This window comes from Micrasema longulum, unplaced genomic scaffold, assembly GCF_059751315.1.
Source record: "Micrasema longulum isolate JH-2025_06_02 unplaced genomic scaffold, ASM5975131v1 h1tg001991l, whole genome shotgun sequence".
In the NCBI taxonomy this organism is placed as follows: Eukaryota; Metazoa; Arthropoda; class Insecta; order Trichoptera; family Brachycentridae; genus Micrasema; species Micrasema longulum.
This window is the reverse complement of record NW_028279161.1, coordinates 96,899-123,503: the sequence shown is the minus strand read 5'-3', so window position 1 is coordinate 123,503 and position 26,605 is coordinate 96,899. Positions and strand designations below refer to the sequence as shown.

The following is a 26,605-nucleotide window of genomic DNA, read 5'->3' as shown; positions in this document are numbered from 1 at the left end:
TTATATAGACATTATAAATACACAGTTTATAATGAGGCTAACCAAAAATTATAATCTGTCGGTGATTATGTTCCGTTTTCACGTAAAAATTACGATCGCAATAAAAAGCTCAAAAATCAGTGCGCTCAGGCAGAATGCTCGGTAATTGGGGTACATTTTGCACCCCGCTAGTCTGGCAATCGAGCTGTTAAGAGGTCATCCATTGTGACTGTAAACATTATATTATTAAGAGGACAATTATTGTGACTGCAAACATTACAATATTCAGAATTCATTCAATGCGACTGTAAACATAAAATTATTAAGAAGACTTATGGCCGTAAACATTGAATGAGTTTATTAAGATTTCAATAGAAGTAAATAATCTTTTTGATCAGGATTGATGTACGCTGATTGATGTAGCGATCCGAATCGTCGGAAAAGAGTGCAAATGACATGTAGTATAATAACCAAGAAAAACCATTGTGCATGTGTAACAATCATCATCTTGTTATGCTTGAACCTCCACAGATTTACCAGTCCATGACAACAAAGATAGAGACATACTAAAAAACATTGTTGAATTTGTTTCAATATAATTGTCTCAGCAATGGAATGTATCAACTAACTATACCCAGAAGACCTTTCTCTGTTTTTACACAATTGTTGAGATCCGTATATTATGTAAGGCTAAGATAAGTATTATCGAAATGAAAAAATGTGAATGTTGACGAATGCAGAAATAGAGGATGACCGAGAAAGACTTGGCATGACCAAATTTAAAAAAAAACTTGAAGATGAACATGTCAAAAGTCGGAATAAACGACGCGCGTGCATGAGATGTGTGAATGTAAAGGAAGTAAGATATGTATGCAAAGACAGAGTGATATGGCATTATATCCTCTCTGCCTACCCTTACGGAGAAACGGCGTGAATATTTATGTAGTACATTGATGAAGAAAATATACAATAAAGATCCATATGCAAACAATTTTTAATACACAAATAAATCCCCGGAAATGAGCTGCTCGTAAGTGTCACTGAAAACGTAATGCTGAATAGGAGATAATCAATACTCTAAAACGTACAAATTTTAAAACACTATTAAAAATGACAAGATGGTAAATGTTTTGTACATCAGATTTAGTGATAAATGTACCATAATATATTTTGCAATATGCAATAAAATAAATCCATGAAGGTGGAAACAGTTAAAATATCAATTTGTAATGAAGAGGATTATGTTAAAAACAAAACTCAGAATTATGGACTTCGATATAAACACAGTCAAAACGACACACAGAGGTCAATCCATCTCATTCAATTGATTTAGACTAAGCCTTTTATCACAGGAGATCAAGGTCTACGATATTACGTAGATTATATTAAACTACATACAACCAGTTTCATCTTGAATCTGTGCAATTTCTTCCTCACGAAGCAGCAGAGATGATTTGTTTCCCATTTTACGTAAATTATGTATTGAACTATATTAGTATTAACTAAACAATGCTTGACGGGGCCGCAATAATAATATTTAAATATACGTTAATAGTGTCACGAGTTCTTCTGTCAATTGCGAACTGACCGATGAATTTGTAATCTATGGACAAAAATAATAGACAATTTTCCAATATTCAATAGACAATAAAAACTAATTTACGCGTGCCTACTGAAAACTATATATTTTTTATCGCTTTATGAGAACCAGTAATTTACATATTATATAAATAATATTTATTTAACTCTACTGCAAAACAAAAAAATATGTGCTTACAGTAATATCATATCATTCATTTTCCGCACCTAATGATGCATAAGGCACTGCATTGGTACACCAATCGTAGCGTATCTTGATCATTTTTGATACATGAGAGTGAGATGATCAGTCTCACGCTTCAGGAACCAGTCCAGGGACTATGAAATGTTTTTTTTTTGTGTTTTTACACCCCTATTAAAGGTTCAAGATACACTACGATTGATGTACGAATGCAGTGCCCTGTACACCATTAGGTGTGGAAAGGGAATGATGATGATGATGATACAATTAATGGTTATAATATATGCAAATAGATTTTACATATACCTCAGTATCTGATAAAACTTGATAATGTTTGCTAGTGTTTTCTGATTTTGAATAATGTTCATTTATATCATATGCATAAATATTGTCATCATTCCATGTCTGCTCCAGAGATAATGTAGAACAACCTGCTCCCAGTTGGAGCATATGGTATCTACGAAGATTCTCCAGACATCTCTGTCAGCTGCCAGCTCCAGTATACTAGGAATTTCAATCTTCCTTCTTTTTCACTAATAAAATATTTTTCTGTGAAATGTGTGATTTGTGAATGTCTTTCATTTTTCTTTTGAAGTTGAAGAATCCATTATTCATTTTATTTGGGCACAGATAGCAAAGAACAAAAGGGTACAAGCTTAGAGCAACAGGTGTAAGATATAAGAAAGTATAAACATGATTTATTATGACACTGTTGCCAAGGGATTTATTGATTTATTTTTAAAACAATTGAGTTAATTTACGGTACAATATTAATTTTTATAATTGAAATCAATCTAAATTAGTTGTTGAGCCATATAATTTGGTAATTTATAAATGAAAAAAATGTCTCTTTCGAATATAGCGGAGGGCCCTGAATTTTTTCATACCCATAGTGTGGAGCACTTTCACAATCTAAATGAGGGTGATAAACCAATAGAAGATACCGAACACTTAAAAGAAGGCTACTTCATCGAGCCACGTATTTACGGTGTAAGAAAAAACAAAGATCGTTTGAATGTTGAAGCTCTAAATAATGTTATCTACGAGTTAGGTATAATACCGCTAACTTGGCCTGTTATAAATGACCCTCACTTTGAAAATCGAACCTGTCTTCCGGAAACATACTACAAAAATAATGACAAAGAGAGAATATTGTTAACTTTTGCTGAAAACTTCAGACAGCAATTTGTATGGAACTATCCTAAGAGAAGACCTTTAATATTTGAGGCACCAAATGATTGTGGATTACAGGTATTAAATCTTTCCATATTTTTATCAGCAACTAAACCCTTCATGGAATTATTTGAGAGTTACCTCTAACACATTTTATTTCAATTTATCAGTTTATTACTCCTAAACACTCTTAAGAAACCTGTAGAGCCATTTTCAACGAGTTGTAAATAACTTACTATAAGAAAATGGGAATCATATTGTTGTAGAGCAGGTTTCACACCTCGGTCTTTTGATTAGTGAGTCCATGACACTAGCCACGGGACCACAATCCGGTTGCACTTATCAACTAAATTATCTAAATATAGCATGAAAGATTTTTTTATTTATTTACTTTCGATGTGGCTCGACTGTGGAATCATCCATGATATGTTTCTACAGCATCTCTGTTCATTCTACTTTCCAGCAGGGTGGTTTCTGACTGGAATAAATTGCCAAGCCTAGTGGTCCATTCCATTTTGGTGAAAAAACTGTTTGGATGCTTTTTTTAAGGAATAAAAATGCTGACAAAGAGCAGTGCACGAGATATAGCAAAGGCTGCCTGCCTATAATAAATTAATATAATAATAATCTCTATTTAAATTACGTTTGAAGATACATTTTTTGTATCTTCCTTAACACTTTTCCATTCCTCTCCTTGTATTTTTTCTTTCCTTTGAAATACAAGTATTAAATAATTTATTGACTACTTTATCCATTTTATTTAAAAATATTTTTAGAAAATGGTGTGTACTACAATTCGACCAACTTGGTTACTGTATCCAGAGATGCATACTTGGGAAGGGTGCGCGTCGTTTGTTTCAGACTATTTGGACTATGAGCCTCTCAGAAAACCTGTTCTTTTGGTGAGCAAATTTATTTAATTGATAATATGTAAGTGTTTGGTTTCGCAAAATTAATATTTAATAGCACACAAGAAGAAAAAAACTGTTTATTTGATAAAGTATGTAATATGTTCATAGAGCCTTTTAAAATTTTTTAGGTAAGTCATTGTAAAGTACATTGAATAGTATTTTTGACTGTTCAGCATTTATCCTTTTTAATGCTGTAGTGTTGCTATTATCTGGTATTGTATTTGTGTAGGTCAGCATTTAAAAAAAAAATAAGAGATTATAAGATATATACTGTTTACACAACCACAAATGTTACGGAAGTCAGATAGTATAATATTATATAGCAAACAATTATTTAACTTAAGTAGGTACTGGAATATGGGGAATATCTCCATAAAAGTGTGAAATATTTTTGCATAGTAATTTGTGGTAGGCAACTTGCAGTTTTTTTTTGCTCAAACTTATTAGTTAAAAAAAAGTTTTTTACTATTGTATGTATATTATTATAGATACCAACTATTGTAACTAGAAAGATATCGATGGTGGAAAGGAAAAAGTTAGATATATATATAAAATAGCCAATGAAAGTTTTTTTAAATTAATAGAAAATCTCATGTTTTAAATTTTTATTTTAATTATGTAAGAATTACATAAAAAATATATGAATTTGTGAGATTTTTTATTAATCAAATGAAAATACAAAAAACTTTAATGGCTCTTTTGTAAAGTTGCTATTTTTCTTTTAGTAACTTTTTTCTTTCTTCCGTCGATATTATAAATAAAGTCAATGAATGCCTCGACACAGGTCGTGCCCAGCGAGGTGTTAAAAGAAAAAAAAAAGAAAAGTATTTTTGTCAAATAGATAAACAGCTTCAGCTTCATATAGTAAAATATTGTCATAGCTATTTTTCCTTTTTAAAAGTACACATTTATAATTTGTTCATAATAAAATTACGTATTTTTCTTTTTGCTATCAATAAAAAAATATGTAAAAAAAATCTGTCGTCAAAAGGTAGATTGTTTAAATTATGTTTTGATTTTTTTTTAAATTCCACAACGATATTGACTTTAAATTTTATGATCCTCTATGACCGAAAATAATAAAATACTTTTCTCTTTATTTATTTATGAGTAGCCAAGTTTATAATTCATCTAGGTATGTTTAATAAACATATGAAAATATCTATACAAAATAACAAGGGAAAAATAAGAAAACATAATTTTTGTAATTATATTATATTAGAAAAATAATAAGGTACCATAGATTTGAGTCATTTAGATACATAAGCTTCTATCGTTCATTTGTTACTAACATGAGATCACAATATTCTATAAAATACTTAAATGGTAATAATATCCACTTAAATTTGGCATCTTGTATTCTAAACCATAATGAGAGGAACAAGTTGACAGATAAAAATGTAGGTATTCACATAATAAATCCTTATTTGATACATATTAGTGTAAAATTACCATTACTGGTGCGCTTCTTTGGAAGGACATTGTTGAACTAATATGAATTAAAATTAATTAATTCATTTCATGGAATTAATTTATAAGGAAGCAGTACATACATACAAAATCAAATCGAATTGAGTAACATGTGTTATTTGGCCATCGTTTTTTTTTAAATCGGTGAAATATATGACATTTATTTAATTTTAAATTATACTAATCTGATATCAGTTAATTGTTTATGAAAATTTATATAAACAGAACAGAAGATTAAAATAGTCAGTGTGGATGTTGAATAATCCCTACACATCAGTTGAATATTTATTAAATATGTACTTAGTAACTAAATATTTCTATGATTTTCTGACCTCGTTAACTATCGATTGAAACGGTTCGCAATATCCTGTTCTATTATAATCTAAATAAACACGATAAATTTATTTGTATCTGCAATATAAAATTACTACACAATAAGATCACAAATAAAAATTTAGACTGTACAATTTTAACACAAAAACAGTTAAGAAACACCATTACTTGAAATCATTTTATTCTATATCTATATAAATTTTAACAGTATTTACTAAATTTGTACTCTTTTACGCATAACAATGTGCGTATAAAGAATTAATTTTACTGTAATTAATATACATTCAGAAAAAACAGTTAAATCTTTATCAATACACTTTATAAGGAAACCCTGAGAAATTAAAATATTTTTAATTGAGTATTACATTTACATAAATTCATTTCTTAAATTAAGAGAATCGACAACACCGAAGTATGCGCATCTTTTTTGACTGAAAGTATTTGGAAGCTTAACTTATTGCTAGAATAATATTTTTTTTTATATATATAATTTTGACGTTCTCTTGATATTCAGATAATAAAATATTTATCACATTTTCAAAGGGCAGAAGCTCTTTTGATAAACTTAGTTAATTACTACACTTAAAATGTTCGGCGCTCAATGGTGGAACTATTATTCAATTAACGCTTTGGGATATTTGAACTGTATCTGAAAACGATTTATTATGAGATAAAGAGCATACGTTCTAGGTATTTGGAAAAAAAGTCGCAAAGTTCATACATATGTATTTTAGAAAGGTTAAACATCTGGAGAGAGGCTGACCTATTGAGCAAAGAAAATATGAAAGAGCTTGTGTTATTGACCAAATGTTTATTATTCTATCTATCTACAAAATGTCAACAATTGACGATCCCTGTAATGTTATCTTTGTATATTTAATTTTGGTAACATTAAAATTCCGCAACCTATTTCCGCCGGCTAACTCTGTCCTTTATATTACCATTTTGGTTTCTTCTCTCCGCATTGGCTTTGATATTGTTTAGTAGCCCTTTCAGTTGGTGGACTTGCATCCTCGTTACACTCGGTTCTTGACAAGCTTCTAACCACTTCAGGAACTTTTCACCGTGTTCAAGAGCTTCGTTTACTTCGCAGCTAAACTCGTTTTCAGTATTTGAATATTTTTCTCCGTCTTCAATTTCGGGCGATTGTTTGGGAGATAAATCGTTATTGTTATTATTAAATAGGAGGTTGTCTAAAACAGCTCTGACCTTTGTATTATTTTTACCAGAGTCTTTTTCATTATTATCTTTTATCGGTGGCGTAATACAAACTTCAGGAGTTGTTTCTTCGGGCTTAGGTTCATCGAGAGGAATATAACTCGCTTCTTCTGGGGGAACTGATATTTCAGTTTTCTCTTTAGTCAGGTGCGAATAGAGAATGTTTTCGTAGGACTCTGTTCGTGGCTGAGAACTATTTAAATCTGTGGAAAGTTTCGCATCAGGTAATCCCAGATTCCCGGTGAATTGTTTATAATATTGCCAGAACCAAGAGTTCTTATTTAATGAATCCAACGGAGGTATTACTGGTGGTAAAGAATTTATTGACTTCTGGGTGTGAGAAGAGTATTGATCCTTATTACTCCTACTTGATGGAATTGTATGCTGTAAGTTGAGAGGATTTGGAGTCGTCGGATTGTTTGCTAAACTAAGCATAGCTTGCTGTTTTTTGAACCAATACCATAGTGAATCATCCATTGGAGTGTCTTTGTAAGAACTGTGGCTTGATCTAGCAGACCTACTTTTTTCACCGTACGGATCAGAATGGTGGTGGGATTTACTGCTCGATTTGTGCTTTTCGCTAGAAGATAATCCCGTGGATGTGGAAATATGACTGGGTTTAGGGGAGCGGATAGACCGCAAAGCTTTGGCACTAGTATTAATACTGTTGGATAAAGCACTTAGACTAGGATTCAATTGAGCAATCAAACTTAGGTTGGTAGCTATCTCATTAAAACTTAAACCGAGATGACTTTGACCTAGACCGGATAGTCCCGAGAGGTGGTTTAATCCGGAAAGTGGGCTTATTGCACTCATAGACATATTGGCACCTGCGTCCATCTTCTGCTTACTTTCCTTAGGTAAGGAAGAGTTTAATAAATCGCTATTAAATTTATTGATATCTGATATGTTCTTCGACAGGTCTAGAGTCGATCTTGTGTAAGAAGAAAAATCTGGGTGCACCATTTCGGGCGGTTTAACTTCAGCTTCATCTTTCTTTACCCTGGAAAGATCCAAACCGTTTTCTTCCGTACAAGTTTGCAAAGAAAGATCAGTTCCAACATCCGGGTATTGAATGGAACCCAGGTTAGAGTTGTGAGAGTAATTCAAAACAGAAGATGCCACATCATATTTGATTCTTTTTTCTGGAATATTCTCTGTCATTCCATCGGAGGATTTATCGGTGTCAGGTGTTGAATGTCGAGAAGACATGTATCTGAGTTTATCCTCGTTCTTGCACCAGCCCCGAAGAGTCGACTCGGGAACTCCAATATCCCTCGCCACTGAGGCTTTAGATTCTCCATCATTAACTCGCTGTATGGCGTCTATCTTGTCACTTGCGCTGAGAGCACGAAGTGGTCTTTTCCCTTTGCTGGTAGTTCCAAGGCTGCAAGTTCCATCTCTGAAACAAGAAATAAAATTTATAAATTTAATATAATAGTTATTTAAATTACAAAACAACAAAAGTTAGTAATAGTAGTACAAATTAAGCATAAATACATGTTTTTAAAACCTTTAAAACTAATATTTTATTTTTAGGTTTATTCACATACAAAATAAAAACTTTAATAAGAATACTTAAAGTATTAACTTTTTGGTTATTCATTATGATTAAAATGAAAGTAAAACCAATTTGTTCTTAATGATTTTTTTGGATTTAATATTCACTATAGTAATAACACAAAAATAAAATACGATAATATTAATTAGTAAAGTAAACTTGTTAGGAAAGTTTGAGTAGTTTCGAAACCAGTTGGTAAAAAATATATAAACAAATACGTGGCTAAAATCGAAGTGGTTTTATTTGAATATTAATTTATAGATCTAGAATTTATTGCATGTTGCAAGTAGACAAGATTCTCATGCATGTTGCAAGTAGACAAGATTCTCATGCATTTTCAAACAAAGTTTCGTAAAACCTCAAATAGATGGCAGTAGCATGCGCTCTGAACTTTATATTTCAAATTTAAAAAATAAAATACGTTACGATATAAATATTAATTGTTAACTATGATTTTTCTAAGTGAATTACCACTGCTTATTTGTTATCTATAAAGCTCATATTTGTAATCGAAAATTGCAATTAAAATAATTTATAAACTCAATAATCCCAACCGCCCGGACCCGCGCCTACAGTACTGGACGGTAAAGTTAGGATGTTTTCAGTAGGAACTGCACTCGTGGGGTGATTCTACCTACATATTTATAATTATTTTTATCACAACTCGTTTAATTCTACAATTTAACCACCTATTTATTAAATCAAAATTATAATTTATTAATGACTTATTTGAAGGAACATGCAGTTACAATTTGTTTTTATGGAATTTAAAAAAACTTATTAAATAAGCCAGTTAAGTTACTGTAAGTGTTTATGTGTTTTGAATTCTTGAAAAAAAAACTTGCCAAAAATATATTTATCATTTATTTATTCATATATATGTACATTACAAAATTAAATATCTTAATTCATACATATAGAAATAATTAGGTAAAATTAGGTATATATTGTTTAAATTAAATATTTACAACCAGATACACTTGTTTTTTTTTAATCCGTAAAAAGATGACAGAACTAAAATACGTATATTTTTAAAACGATTATCGAAGGCCAATTATATAAAATAGAATTTAAAAAAAGACCACAATATTTCTGCGTTTTTAAATGTTTGTACATATTTATTTTCGAAAATAAAATCGTACGTATAAATTCGAAGATTTTTCTTCGATAATTATTTTTTTTCATCTATTATTATTTTCAACCTTAGAAAATGATTGTTTTTATCTAATGTTGATTTTTACTTTTTTGATGGCGTGGTTTCGATCAAACGGCTTTTTCAAATGACAAAATTGTATAATTTCCTTAATTTTCGTGCGTTTATTAAACACCGATCTGAATCCAGTAGGTATTAGTTTACCAGACTACAAGTGTACGGTATATTTGTTTGAATGATGGTTGAGAACAAATATTTTTTCTCATGTTTTCGCTTTATTTTATTTTATAAGGTAATTTTATTTGATTTATATAAAAGAAAAATCACATAAGCAAAATTACAAACAAATATTCTACTTAAACACTAAGGATAAATCAATCAAGCGAAGGAGTGCGGTATAGCGGAATACTTGAGAGGATCGATTGGTTTCTATATAGGTAATGCCTGTTCCAAGGAACCGATATGTTGCGGCAAAAAAATAATAAAGGGTCGTATTTGCAAAGATATATCTTTTCAAAAAATCTTTAAAGTATTTGTGAAATAAATTTATAATGCATGTATATGATAAGTATAAATGTAATATATAAGTATGTATGTAGTAAAATAAGTATGTATATAATTTAATAAATATGTGCATAATATATAAGTATGTACACAATATATAGGTACATTTATAATATAAACAGATTATCTACAAATAAGGTTATAATTGTTAACAAATTTTTGGCTCTTTGCTTCCCATGTCTATCAACCATTTGCCAATTTTTTTCCCAAAACATGTTCTACTTTCGTTTTTCCAACCACTAGAACTTTTTAACAACAACTAGAAAACATACAATTTGAAGGGATTCGTCGATACAATTTCACATGCATAATATACTCGTATATCTTCAATTATAGAATTACACAAAATAGACAGAATTACATTTGTTGTTTTTTTAAAAATATGTATTTTTAAATTCTTATTCAGTATACAATACAATGAAAAATAAGTTGTACGTGTGTACATATTGACTAAGATTTATTCCTAAGAGATTATTCGCAAAAGTTGGGAGAGTATCATAAAAAATATGTTTTTTTTTCGGTAGTTTAAATATGTCCGGATGTCTGCGCGTTCTCAATCCCGCGTTTATTTATATTTTATTGAGGAGGTTAGAATCTACTTTATAGTTTAATATTTTACCTTTAGAGAAATTTAATATCGAAAACAACGCGGCGTTTTGATTTTTGTTTTATCAAAATGAAAAAGAGTTAGAAGTTACTCGTAATTTGAATTTGAACGTGGGTTAGAAATGCATCCAAATAAAATTGTGAAAATGAGTAGCTTTATCATATTTTTTTCATGCAGCCCATTTCGACGGAAACGTGACAACTTTTACTTAACCTTTTTCGGTAAACTTGCCTTTTTCGTCAGCGCTGAATTTGAAAAAGAATCGCCAATAATTCAACTTAGTGCCGTAGCGATGCAACGTCCAATTGTTTTGATACGACCGAGTGCTTTCGAATTTCTGACTGTCCAATTGCTTCGGCTCTATCGCCGCAGCGGGCTATAGGGAGTTAGGGAGACGATTGTCCCAAATGGTTAGAATTCGGCACGGAAGCGAGTTGGCCATTATTCCGCGTCCCCTTTTGGATTTGGCGAGTCCGGCGGCGGCGGCGCCTGGAGCCGCGGGGGCGCGAAGTTATTGGCGGGCGGAGTCCCCTCCCCGCTACGTGACACCCGCATCAGGTACACGGTCCCCCTAGACTTATCTCGCCCCCGCAACCGGCGCGGCGGCCTCGGACAGGGATCGCCAGCTTTTTGCGATAGAGACAAATTAAAATTCAGTGCCCTAGGTTTGATGAACGTGCATTTGCGGTCGCAGGTCCTATGGCTCATTTCAGACGGATCGTACAAATCCGCAGAGCACTGCAAGTTTTTTTTTAATATTAAAAAACACATTTTTTTGGGTTGAGGGTAATTTAGCTCTGACCCGCATCAAGCGGAAATATTTTGTATAAGAAAAAAATATCAAAAATTATATTCTACTTGTTAATCACATATTCGAAATGACAATACCAAATAATTACAATAATAATAATACACTTAAATTTTTAATTAAAAAATAGATAGAAAAAATATTTTAAAAGTGAATTATTAGTATGAATGTACAATTAATCAATAATTATTTAAAGCAAAATAGTAAATATTTAAATATTTTTTAAATACCGTCTCTTTGTAATCGACATATGAACAAGCGTAGCATATTTTTTGGAGTTCATATTTCTTTACAATCAAACCGCAAAAGAACAAAAAACAGAAACTTGAAAAGCTTTCATTGTACTTGAAAAAACTTAAAACCCACTTGTTCTCGAAATCATTTGAATAAAACCGTAGCATGTGATAGCAAAATAAATCGTTTTACTTAAATTACAAATCGAAATGATTCGGTTAAATTTATTTTTCTACAGAATCACTTTGTAAAGCGCACTTGAGGTATTATATTACGAAAATGGCGCTATAAAAGTTATCCATAATAATAATAATAGCCCTTTACTGCAGTAGAGTCACTAAATATACACGGTCAGTACATTCACATTATTCTCAATTCAGTAGTTTCCCCGTATGACAGTGAACGAAAATTGTGTTAGTTACAAATTGGGTTCGCGTCTTATAAATGTAAAACTCCCATACAGGTAATCCTTAGTGGCAAACGGTGATTTTATTTGAAAGTAAGCTATAAAGAAATATCATAAATTTGTTTGTAATGTATGCTATAAATTGCTATTTTTTCTGTGGTTCTGAATTGTACAACATCTCTAATCTATGAAATCAACTCAAATGACGATTATTATTGCTACATTTCAGTACATACGCATATATAGATAAAATGAACACAATCGAAAGTTTGATAACAATTATTGTTTCAATTTTTTATTTTTTTACAAATTTTGAAATGAAGAGGTCTAAAAAGACGCCCTTTGGATTACTCGGAATGCAAAAAATATTTGATACTTCTTTTGGCCCTCAACCAGAGCATGAATTTTTCGGAAAATACTATTTTTTGCGCTAAACCAGCTGTCATTTCGTATTTAAGTAGGAAAATCAGTCCAATTAAAGATTATAATGTGCATTAAACCTCATTAAATAAGCACCTAAGGGCGTGAGTTGTACTTTGTTTTGAAATAAATGGGAAGCATTGTTTTAATAAGCCATTGTTTTCGTCAATACTAGCCAGGCGCTCAACGGAATCAGTTCCGCGGAGTGTAAACTTTTTTCATTTCGGTAGTTTTGAAACGTGTTTGAATTTGTAATGTGATTAAGTTATATCTTTAATAACAAAAAAATATTTTATCAATACAGATAATTAAAAAAATGTTCAGACAGTGATAAACTTCAAACCTCGGTTGAGGGACAAAAGTAGTAGGGAATATTTAAAAAAATATTTTTTATGTTCAATGTGATCCAAAATCCAACTTTTTAGACACCTTTCATTTTGGTGTATAAAATAATAAAAAAACTTCATACATTATCGGCCCACTCTAATGTACGTAAACATGATTATTTTTGAGTTTCGAATTATATAGATTGCGAGGATATTCGATGACAGGGAATTTCGATAAATGTGTATTTGAACATTGTTTTCCTGTGACTACCTTGAAGATGCCTCCCCTATGCAATGTGAAAAAGACAACTGCATTTCGGACCTTTTATGCCTAAATAAAATAGACAAAATCGCTCAAATCGATTCCGTGAATATTGTGAAATAAAATATTAACTTTAAAGAAATAACAAGGTGACCTAAGCCTAGAGATTTTTTTTTTTTTAATGCAACCCCTTTCGCTGAAAGAAGCCGAGAATTCAAAAGAGAGCTGAAAAATTGACCGTTTCCGTATCAGAAAATCTACAACAGCTTTTTAAGGAACAGCAAACAAAAAAATCATAGACTTTTTAAAGATGGTGGAAATTGCAAATAATGATAAAAAAAACATTCGGAGAGTGAAGATGATATAATCATTCAATCGGAAAAACGATTACTTTTTGTTGTATCGAGATGCGATGAGGAATAAATCAATAAATCAAGATTAAACAGACAGAAAATATGATATGTTTAACTAATAAAAAACCTGATTTGAATTTCTTTGGAACCTAACCCCCTTTTTGTACTGGCTTTAAGTTTCATATAACGCGACATTTTACAGAAACTTATCTACCGTGTTGTAGGAGGGTCACCCCTTCACCTAGAAAACATTCGCGTTACGATTAGTTGTCTATTGTCACTGTAGTAATTTTAGATTTAAAGATATTATTTCTTAAAATATAGTTTTAAAAATGTTTTGTATCTCTGCTTGTCGGCTTGGCCGATCAAAGTCCGCGGAGGGGACAGCCTCCTCTCGCCCCCTTCCTCCCGCTTCTCCTGGCGGGTGGCCGCCGCGAATAAGCAAAAGCTTTACGTGAGAGCTCGGGTCAGAACTGACGAAGCGAAAAAGGAAAAAAAAATAGAAAGCCGCCGGGGACCGCAGGAAGATTGAAATGGAAGATAATGCGGAGCCGATATTTGTGTACGTCTGGCACGCAAGCCACGGGGTAGGTACTCGGTACTTATTTGTACCGTTACTTGGAGTGCCTAACCTACCGTGGATGCGTATTCATTACTATACACCACCATGGATGCGTATTCATTACTATACACCACCATGGAATATAACCAACGTTATCCGGGGTACTTGTTGGCGCGACTAGGGACCTACCTAGCGAAAGGCTGGAGGCGGGAAAGAGTGATGGCCCCGAGTAGTTATTCTGGCGTCCGCGGCGATGCCAAACCGAACGCGATTTGAAATTTGCAACTACTTTAAAAAATAAATCATGTACTTTTTCTAGGCACTTGAGTATTTCACGTTTGCAGTCAGGTACTTTGTTCTGACTGACTGAAATTGCTGAAATAAGTTCCTACTTTGTTGAAGATAAAATAGTGCAAAAAAATTGATAGTATATATTTGTCTTTACTTTTCTTCAGCCGTGAAAATACTGAGATTTAAACTATGAATGATCTTTTTATTGTTTGTTATTTATTTATCATTATTATGTTGTAGAGGGCAAATTGCAAGATTAAAAATATAGGTCAAATTTAAGCCAACGGATTAAATAATTTTATTCGTAAATGATAGCGAAAAGTTGAAAACAGTCATCATAATAATCTCCTTTTCCCACATCCAGTGGTGCATACAGCATTGCATTGGTACGCTATACAATAATGCATCGTATTTCGGTCATGTCACATGACGGTAAGGTGATCAGCGGCCTCCGTGGTGTAGTGGTCAAGACGCTTGACTCACGCACGGAAGGTTCCGGGTTCGATTCCCGGTGAGAACACCAAAATTAAAAATGTGATTTTTCTCAAGCCTGGGTGCTCTGTGATGTAATTCACCACTGTAATTAGGCCTCCTGGCCTGTAGTGGTGCAAAAAAAAAATGTTAATGTTAATGTTAATCAGTCTTACGCTCCAGGTGCCAGCCAGAGATAGTTAACTATTGGCAGGGAATTACCTTTAGAATAAATATTTCCCCTTGGCTCTGTCAGGAATCGACCCTGAAACCTCAAGCGTGGTTGGCGAACGCGCCAACCAATACACTACGAGGCGGACTTATCTCCACTGGGTTAACATATTTTTTTAGGATTTTTCGCGAGTAACCATCGGGTCGAAAACACTCGTCCAGGGTTCTAGTTATATTTATCACGCAAAACTGTATTCCTCATCTAAACATTCAAATTAAACCGATACAAAAAATGTTTGATATGTTTTTGTAACAATAAACAATACAACCTGATTGTTTTCATTTTATAGAGATAAACACGGTTTCGTCAAAGATAATTCAAATCTCATAAATTATAACAGAAAAATATGACATCTTCGAGAAGGAAATATGTAAACCAATGTATTTATAGGGCTTATGACCTTTCAAAGGCTAGTGTCCTCATTTTCAACACTGAAACATTCTGTCTTGCCATTGAAATCGAAACATTAAAAAAATCCATAATTTTTTTGTTTCTTTTTTCATTTTATTGTTATAGGTACCTACTAGAAAACTATGCGAATATTCCTACTACTATCCCTAGGCATTACTTTATATCAGGGCTGGTATTCCAAACGCTCTCGCGGCCGTATTATCTCATGTATTTTGTATGTAAATACACGAGAAAAACTGTTTTCTCGTGCCACGAGAGTGGTTCAGAATAGCACCCCAGGGACACGATTACAAACGCTATATTTGTCGATACATATCGAGACGGCATAAAATAACATCGATATTTATGTACAAAAATGTGTATATTTGTATGAAAATTCAAAGTATCTTCGCCGGTAACCTGTAATTGAACATGTTCAGAAAAAAAATGCAAACATGTTCTATTTTTCATACAGAAAACTTAATTTTAATTGAAGATACATTTTAACTTCCCATTTGAAGACGGGACCCAGCTTTATACGTAAGTAAGGCCCACAGCATTTTTGACCTTGCTTATAATTTACCTTTATTTTAATATTTAAGGTTTATTTATTTATTTTATTGGGTGAACAAACAGTATATACAGAAATATTGACAATTTCTTTGTATTTTTTATGTTCATGTGGATTTTGGATGCACGCTGGGAAAGGGAGAAAATTTCGACTGTGGGCCTTTATAAAAACTTCTCCACATTTGCTAAAGAAGAAAACTAACACAACATAAAACTCATTCAAGTGAGCAGGACTCTCGATATCGATACAGTTTCGTATTATGACTGATACGGCATTATAGTCGAAATTTAGTAATAAATGTATCGTTAATTTCGAAAACGTCCTTATTTTTCTTATCTTTCTTCTCCCCGGGCGGTGGAGGTTGGAATTCATCGCAGCAATTCTCACTTTGATGGCAGCTGCCCTGAACAAGGACTGGATGCTGCAATGGAACCAGTCACGAAAGTTCTTTAGCCAAGTGATGCGCGCCTTTTATCTGCACTGCGTCTCTCTTCAATCCTCTGTAGAATGACTTGTAAAATGTTATATTTTTCGCCTCATCACATGCCGCTCTTTATCTTTTGTCATTCGTCGGAGAACGTCATCGTTTCAAACTCAGTCCACCCAGGGGTGGTATTCTGAATCTTCTCTAACCCCATAAAGTGATTAATTTAAAGATTTTAATTTTTTAATGCGATGACACTTTGCTTCATATAATGGCCACACTGATGATGATGTCAAATGGTGTATAAAACTGCTTCAAAAACGGAAATAAAACTAATACGGTTTGGTCAATTCAACCAAATTAAGTGTTTCGGGTAATGCTTAAGGTCGCAATTATGTTTTAAATAAAAATCATCATGTTTGATTTCACGTGTTCATATTTTTTGACGTTTAATCATCAGTGTGGCCATATATGTTGCAAAAATTAGTCGCATGAAAAAAATAAATATCCCCAAATTAACCACTCTCTAGGGGATAGAGATGATTTATTTTATTTTATAATTGCTCCCCAAGAGATTTTTTGTATCCTCCTCTAGCGAAAATATTTAAAGTGAAAATTTTATTTCTTTAATTAGATAAAAGATTTTTTTTTTATTAGCAATGAAATACCTCAATTTTGGTTTTAATTAACTTAAAAATAATCCGTCAAAGTCATATTGGGAGGCGCAAATTAGTACATGCAAGTCAAACTAGTTTTATTTGCAAAGTTTTGTAGTTATGACAATGAAATATCAATTCGTATATTACATATTTTTTTCAGGAGCGATTTCTTATTTTTTTCGTTGTTTTCAAAATTAACGATTCAAATATACGAAAATTTTGTCGTTTGCTTACATAAAAAACCCTCTTGTTCAACGTTTTAAAAATCAATGGACTTATATCACAAAATGAGGAAGTTCAGAGGTTCTTTAGAAAAAAAATATTATTTGTTAATATACTATTAAACTAAGCCAATTTTTTTTTATACATCGTATTACCAGCGCTATGATTTATTAAAGTTTGGTATTTTTGCAATTACTTCGCGTGTGACGTCTCAAGTTCTCTCCCCCTTCTTCTCGATGAGTTCTGCTGATTGGTCAGTTGACCTATGTAAACTGAAAATCCATTCTATCTATTCTCAACTTTCTTGGTTGGTTAAGAAGAGCTAGTGACGTCATACAAAGTAGTTCGTTTTTATTAAAATATATTTTTTTTCATACATTTTCAAGAAACTTAGCCGTACAATTTAATGCTTTCATTTTTACCGCGCGTAAGAATGCATTTTTTATATCCAATTTCCCATAGGGCTGAACTTCCTTAATGGACTTTATTTTACGAATTGTCTAGTCGGCGTCGTTTAGATTTACAAAAAAAAACAGTTTTTTGTTTTAATTCTACATTTATGTATACAGTCCTAATACTTTTACATCAAACAAAACAAAATAAATTGTTTTAATTAAATTACAAATTTAAAAGCTTCAATTAAATTAATTTAACAATAGAATCACTATGTAAAGCGCCCTTGAGGTATTTTATTACGAAAATGGCGCTATATAAGTCATCCATGATAATAATAATAATAATAATCAAACCTGCCTCACCGACATGATTTTGGAATGGATTCAAAATTTTAAAAAGGTAAGCTTATTTTCATTACAAAATCATTAATAGACTCTCCCGCAAAATTCATTTTATGGGGCATCATTTTTTTTTACCGTCGACATATTAAAAGTTTTCCTTTGTTTGCGGTAATATAATTACTATTATCGATCACGAGTGATGGCGGAGCGTGGGCGGAGGTCTCTGTTTGAAAGGGGAGCCCACGTGTACAGGATACTGTGTAGAAACGATTCACCCCAACTAGAAATCCTTCCAGGAAACGCCAAACGGTCAACAGAGAGCATTAGTCGCGGACATATCCACTACCCGCTGTGTTCCAGTAATAATAATATGCGAGCTTAGAGAAACCAGCGGCAAAAAAAAACATTCCGTTGAATTAGGGAACGGACGTGTGATGTCGCCATTTCACCCAAACGCCTAATCTTCTTGCCGGCATAATAATAATACTCGTAAATGAATTAATTTATATAGTTTGAAATGCAAATAGCAGCCTGCGGTGGTATTTTTATTCTTCTCTAGGGGGTAGAGAAGATTTTTACTCGTGGGTTTGTATTTTTTGCATACGCTTTTGGCCACATTGATGATTAAAATATATACGAACACGTGAAACCAAACACGATCATTTTCATTTAAAACATTATTGCGGCTTTAAGCATTACCCAAAACACTTAATGAGGAAGTTCATGTTTTTTTTTTTATTCAATTCTTAAGTATCGTATTATCAGCGCTATTAATTTATTTATTCAAAATTACACTCGTTTAAATATAAGTGAACTTATTAAGGCTTTTTAGGCTGTGCCCGTGTCAAGGCATAATAATTAACAATAAAAAATACATAGTCAAATTAATTAGAATAAAATATAATGACATGTGATGCAATATAATAACAATCCAGAAAAAAGGTATAAGTAATAAATAGTAAAATTCCAAAGAATACAATAAAAAAAAAACAGACATAAATATTAAAATACAAATTATAAATTTTATAAATTTAGATTCATACATAATCGAATCAAATCAGTATCATTGAAATCAACAAAATTAAAGTATAATAGTAAAATACAGTAGTATTGAAAAAAAAACAAAATAATTGTATCATTGAAATCAATAGAAAAAGAATATATATAAAAACATAATTGAATTTTTTAAGGTTTTGTGTTTCTGAAAGTACTCCGCGTGTGACGTCTCATGTCCTCTTCCGCTTCTTCTCGATCAGTTCTGCCGATTGGTCCGTTGACGAACCGTAAACCGGAAATCTTTCACAACTTTCTTATCATTGGTTGATACTAATGAACTAGCGACGTCGTTCAGTGTAGTTCCTTTTTCGCCTAGTCACCTTCACCGATTTTAGTGCGTTGTTTGCTAAGGAGTCTTATCATACAATCAATAATTGTTTAAATAAATGATTCACAACCACTAAATTAAATTAAAGTAGATGCTTACATAAATAATGAACGACTTACTGAAATTGAACATGTTAAATACTTAGGACTAACAATAGACAGACAATTAACATGGACAATTCATATCAACAATTTAATTAGCAAAGTGGCGACATTATCGAGTCTTATTTTAAAAATCAAAAATTTTATTCCAAAAACGAAAAAAATTCTGATTATTATGAAGCCTATGTAAAAACTAAAATATGTTATACGCAACTACTATGGGGAGCAGGATATCAAAATGACATAAACAGACTACAAAGACAACAAAATAAAATATTAAAGTTAATATATGACCTTCCCTATCTAACTGCAACTAGAGAACTTTTTAAACAAACTAAGCAATTAAATATAACTGAACTCTTTCAACTAGAATCATTAAAATTTATCCATAAATGAGCCACTAATGTAATTGTAGACGAAGAACTAAAACTTGCAAAAAATTGTAGTCAACATGGACATAATACGAGAATATCAGACAAATACCATATACAACTTTCTAAAACAAGAAAAGGACAATCAAGACTAATGAACCAGGGACTGAAATTATACAATAAACTACCAGACAAAACTAAACAAAAGACTTAGACAAACTTTTCAAAAGATGTAAAAAATATTATTTTGAACAACAGAGTATAAATGAAAAATGTATATATTATTTTATGTAAAATGAATGTAATAATCCGTAAGGGTTTATAAATAAATTTTAAAATATTTTTTTTAATTTAAAACTAGGAATTCAATAAAAGACTATTTGCATTTAATGTTACATAGGGTGTGGCGATTGAAACACCGGTAAAATCTCGAATTATCACATACATAATATTATGAATATAATTAATAATTCGACCGTGTTTGAGATAAAGGTTTCAAACCACAATTTCAGCCAAAGTTGTTTTATTAGTTTAAATGGATTTTTTTAACAATTAGGTGGGTCTTATAAACATTCTGGAAAAAGGGTTGCGCGAATAGGTCAATATAAAAACATGTAAAAAAATCTACGCTATTGGTTAAAAATACGTTGAAAATAATAACATTAATCACTATTTATTAACAACATTACGATTTCTTTGTCTACTACAGATTTATCTGGATTATGTCTTTATTATTTTTATTATGGATAACTTACATAGCGCCATGTTTGTAATATAATACCTCAACGGCGCTTTACAAAGTGATTCTATGGATAAATTAATTTAATTGAAGCTTTTAAATTTGTTTTTTTTAAATGTTTTGTTTTCACATGCTACGGATTTATTTAAATGCTTTAGATGTCTATTCTGCCAAACTAGGTACAACCTGTTTTAAGGTAGATATTTTTATGCAAAATAAACAATAACATGACTACCTGCTAGTTAATTTATTGTACAGTTATATAATTATCAATTATAATATTAATTATTTAAGAATGTTTTTTAGTCATTTTTCCGATTTTTCTTTATCTACACCCAGTAACCAATTTTTTTCAAATTTATTCAATTGAATCCGGACCATGGTTTTGCTATGTTCGGGTAACATATTGAATATTTTAGGGCCCAGAAACCTGAAATTTCCTTGCCTGAACGACCCATCTTCTAGTTAATGAAACCGATTTTTCCATAGTTGTGGTTTAAAGCCTTTATTCTTAACAGATTAGAATTTACATTTAAAATTTCTAATTTGAGTCAGGTTATGGAGTGTTAGTGTTGCGGACTCCGGTTCAGAGATCAGAGGTTCGTCCTCTTCTACCACGACGTGATTCCCAGTCATTTCTAATCTATCACGATTATTTTATTATGATAGGTCAAAAATAGATAAATTATCATAATTTCGGTATCCGCACCCAATAGTGCATTAGGCACTTCACTACACAACAAATTATAAAGATCGCGGCGTATCTTCATCATTTGTTACATTTCCTTGCGTTTTAGATGCCAGTCCAGGGATTATGAAGGATTTCAGTGAAACACCCTTCTAAATACCTAAAAATTAATATGATGACTTTATCGGGAGTTGAATCTGCGACCACATGCACAGTAGGCAAACGCATTATCCACTTAACCACTAGGCGGACAGTTGGCAATATACAACAATTTTTTTTTTTAATTCACAAGAAATATTTGTGTTCCTTAATTTCCTCAAATATTTAAATTTTGAGGGTCATTTTCAACGGCTCTTTAGAAAAATATCTATTTTATAAAATGGGTATCATTTTTGGATAGAGTGCGATCCGAACATCGGATACACTATAAAATCACATCATGTAGAATGTGTAGATTTTAGTCGATTCGTCCCACAACTTGGAATTCTTTAGGATAGATCTTCCGGCTTTTCGTACATCCCCTTGAAGATGGATTGGCATGGGTTAGCTCGAAGTCGTATATGTTGATCGTGTTTATAAATATATTGTATACCATTATTTTATTGCCCTTGTTTGTCTTTGCTACGTAGTTTTATGTTCTTTTTATTCAGTTTCTTGTACATATTTTTCTTCAAATAACTGCCGTAACTCACCCAGGCCGTATATTTATCAAATAAATAAATTTAAATAATATTGTTTTCCGTGATAAAAAGAAGTTAACTTATTTAAACTGTGATTAATTTAATTTAATTTTTTATTTTTTATTTAATGCAAAAAATACAATTTTATCTTAGCACAAATAATTTTTTTTTATGACCCGACTTGTTTGAAAATTCCGTGTTAAGTCGGGACTCTTCTATATATAAATCATAAATCAAAAACATTTATAAATATATTTAACAATATACAAAATAATCAAAACAAAATGCATAAAATAATAAAAATTTATACATGTCAAGAAATGGAATGCAGAAAAGTTTTAACTTTAAAATAACAATAATTTATCATCATCATCATCCTCTTTCCGCACCTAATGGTGCATAGGACACTGCATTGGTAAACCAAATCGCAGCGTATATTGATCATTTTTGTTACATGAAGGTAAGATGATCAGTCTTACGCTTCAGGTACCAGTCCAGGGACTATGAAATATTCTAGTGTGAATAAACCCATTTAAATAAATATTTCACATCAACCATATCGGGAATCGAATCCGAGACCTCTTGCATGGCAGGCTAACGCGCTGACCATTACACCACGAGACTAACAAATAATTTATAGTAATTTTATAATTCAATTCGGTAATTAATTGATAGTAAAAATAAATACAAAATACGAATTCTGAGCTCCTTCAGATTAAATTAAGTGGTTTTACTTTTAGACAATTAATATAGACACACTTTAAAAAATGAGTATGTCCAAATATTTGTAGACAAGACCCGTTAATCAAAATTACTTTTATTTCAACAGAGATGGAAAATATTTCGAGAAAAAAAATATGGAAATCTAGACACGCACGATTTGTTTTTCGATGGTGACTTATGACCCGACATGCATGAGAAGATGTACGAATGTAGAGAAAGCGAGGTCTGGAAAGACAGAGTAATGTTGCGTTCTATCGTCTTTGCATACCTACCCCTACGAGGGTGTGATTTATTATATTATTTGCTTTGTAAATATTTTTTTAATTTAATTCGATAAAATGCTATTGCAACGTTAACGAAATATATATTCTGTTCCGTAAGCAGGAAAAGTTATTCCGATTCAACAGGTACGGTGAATTACTGTCGTAGTTATCAATAAAGTTTTGTGATGGCTGGTTGGCACAGAACGGAGCAGACATAACGTTATGATTTGTTTTGGTCCGAAATATTGTTTTATTTACTAGAGATTTCCTAAAGCTGGTAAATGGACAACTATAATAAATACTGTTTTATTTATTTATTTTACACTATTGCCAATTCATTCGTTGTTACTATTTGTACTATTGTAGTCAGATACGCGAATAAAGTCATTCATTCCTGTTTGGTGTTACAAAATTAAATTTGACGGATATTTCCCATAATCAAAACAACCGCATTGTGTTTTTGCTTTTTAAATAACAAAATAATAAACTGCTTTCATAAAACATACCCTCTTGTATGATAGTAAATTATTATGATAAATATATCGCAAACAATAGTAATGAAAGATTTTATTGAAACTACCTACACAAGTAAATAAATGTTGTCAATTTTATAAATATTTTGTCGACCTCGTATTGTGTTGGTCAGCGCGTTTGCCTACCGTGCGAGAGGTCTCGGGTTCGATTCTCGGCCTGGTTGATACGAAATATTTATTCAAAAGGGCGTTTTTACGCTAGAATATTTCATAGTCCTTGGACCGGTACCTGAGTCGACAGACTGATCATCTTACTTTCATGCAACAAAAATGATCAAGATACTCTGCAATTGGTGAACCAATGCAGTGCCCTGTGCACCATCAGGTGCGGAAAGGGAATGATGATGATGAAATATTTTTAGTATGAGTGGCACACAACACTTTGGTTTTAATTTATATTTTTAAAAAATGGAAATAAATACATGAAATCTTACAAAATCGTAATAAAAAAACTACGTATGTACTTCCTAATAATAAATAAATGAAGCGTGTACGGTATAGTACGTGTATTATAAAAATGCTAAGAATAATCCCTTCAAACAACAATAAAAATATATTTTTTGTTTGAAAAAAAAGTGGGGAAAAAATAGTAAAATATTGTTATTTACTTTTTATTTTTGTTTATCTTTTGCGTTCATTCAATTTGTTATTTTTATTAAAACGTTGAAAACTTGTTTAAAAAAGTTAATAATACGCTAATAATTATGATTTATGAATAAAAACTTTGAAAAGTACCTTATTTCACTGTTATTTAGCGATGAATAGCGGTGAAGTTATGTGACTAATTATTTGAACGATTTGTTTGTTTTGTAGATGATTACTTAAAGTGTTGTTTGATTAATTACCTGGTATTCATGGTGCCCGGTAAAAGTTCCATCTTGTTGAAGGCTCCCGGCATATCATACAACAAACATGAACTGGTCGACATTGACAGCAATCGGCGTAGTGTTATTATGACATTATTTACAATTTATCGCAACAAAGTGACACTAAAACAGTTTGAATGTGGCACATATCACGAGCGTGGCGGCGGCGGTGTAATCACGCGCAAACAATCTATTCTAGACGGGGAAAGTTACTTATCACTGTAACGAAATACCACTGAAGTTTGTTTATACGAGAGTATTCGCGAGGGACGCGGACGAGCGGATAGGACCTTATCTCGACGAGTGACGAACTGGAATGACCCGGCGAACGGCGAACGGCGAGTGGCGAACTGGCGAGTGTCCGGTGTCTTCCAGGAACGGTCGGGACCGGGTACCTGCGGGGCGAGGGGCGACGGGCGACCGCCCCGCGAGACATTCCACGAAAAACTGCGATTATTGCAGAGCGCCCACGAGGCCGTGTTTACCCCCGCTCCCCCCGCGCCGTGGAATAAAACTAATCATTTTAAAGCGAATGAATGAAGCTCTCGGCGGCCAATAAAAAACCGCAGTCGCAGGGTGCATGCGCCGGTAAAAAGCGGCGGGAAAACTTTCCAGTTTCCCGCGCGCGATTCGAAAATGTGCGATGTTCGGAAAAGTTTTGAGATGTTTTTTTTTTTTGCGTCGGGCAGGATAATGCGGGGTTCTCTTCAGTCGGCTTCGCGCGAGTGAGGAGTGAGTGCGGATTTCCCTCGAGGTGAGTGCGGAGTGCGTCTCGCGGCGGCCGGGAGACGATGTCCGGCCGCCGTCCTTTGTCCACTACGATCAATACCGAGAAACTAACAGGTTCGCGGGCCGGGGTGGCGGGGAGGCGGGCGCGGCCCGGGGGTGGAGGGGGGCGGGGCGCCGCGCCTAAGGGTTGCACGGGCGTAGCGTAGGCTTCCCACATCGTGATATAAAATGAATAAATTTCACAAAAAAAAAAAAAAACGTGTTTTCAAATCTGGTACAAAACGGCTGTTTTTTATTCATCATCGTGCTGTTTTTTAATAACTGTTTATTTAATAGGGTTGTGGGCCCGCGGCTTGTGTCTCGGACTCACGGCTCAAAGGTCCGTGGTTCGAATCCCACTCTACCCCAACTTGATTCCCATTTTCTAATATTTACAACTCGTTGAAAATGGTCCTCAAAATTACATATTTGGGTATATATATATATATATAAAAACGTAAATATTTCTTTAAAAAAAAAAAATACAACAACAACAACAAACTATCATGCTGTTTCCCCGTAAGGGTAGGCAGAGAGGATATAACGCCACATCACTCTGTCTTTGCATACAGATCTCGCGTCCTCTACATTCATACATCTTCTCATGCACGCGCGCCGATTATTCCTACTTTTGACATGTCCATCTTCAAGTATTTGTTGGATTTGGTCATGCCATGTCTTTCTCGGTCTTCCTCTATTTCTGCATCCATCAACATTCGCACTGTAAATATTCTTAGCCGTTCTTTCGCCGTCCATTCGCTCTTCATGTCCAAACAAGCGCAGATCTCCTTTCTTGCTTTTGTCGATAATACTTGTCTCAGCCTTGCATAATGTACGAATCTCAACATTTGTGCATCTATCGTACATAGTTTTACCACACATTCGCCCGAGTGATCGCATTTCGACAGCATTCAGCCTACTTTCATCCCTGTTTTTCCAAGTTTATACTTCGCTCCCATACATCAGGGTCGGGGACCAGGACCCCGTTGTGAACTGCTAATTTTGCCTCTTGCGACAAACATTTATTTACCAAGATTTATTTAAGTGCGCTGTTCACTCTGTTCTCGGCACTCACCCAATTTTCATAATATTATTTTACAGAATAAGCAGTTTACATTTAAGATTTTACTATTCTGCCTATGTTAGAGAAAAAAAAAATCAACTGAGATGAAAAATATTGTTGAAAAGAGAATTGGAAGTCAAGTTATTTACAGGACTTATGACCTGTCATTTGCTGGTTTACGTAACAACTTTACATACTGTGTATAATTCAAAATTTAGTCAATGTTCGAACATTAACATTTCCTCAACTCTTCCATCTGTTGACGTTTGTGAAGTAAAATAGCTGAAACCGGTAAATATTACACAGTGT

General features: G+C 32.7%; 1 protein-coding gene across 1 annotated transcript; it reads right to left on the bottom strand.

Annotated features, from left to right (window-relative positions):
• Window positions 1-6,420: 6,420 nt before the first annotated feature.
• LOC148273320 (protein distal antenna-like) lies at window positions 6,421-24,914 on the bottom strand. The gene is made up of 2 exons (XM_088238885.1): window positions 24,445-24,914; window positions 6,421-8,266 (listed from the first exon to the last, which is right to left on the bottom strand). Exons 1-2 carry the CDS (start codon window positions 24,525-24,527, stop codon window positions 6,553-6,555), a joined length of 1,797 nt encoding a protein of 598 aa, XP_088095011.1. The 5' UTR covers window positions 24,528-24,914; the 3' UTR covers window positions 6,421-6,552.
• Window positions 24,915-26,605: the final 1,691 nt, after the last annotated feature.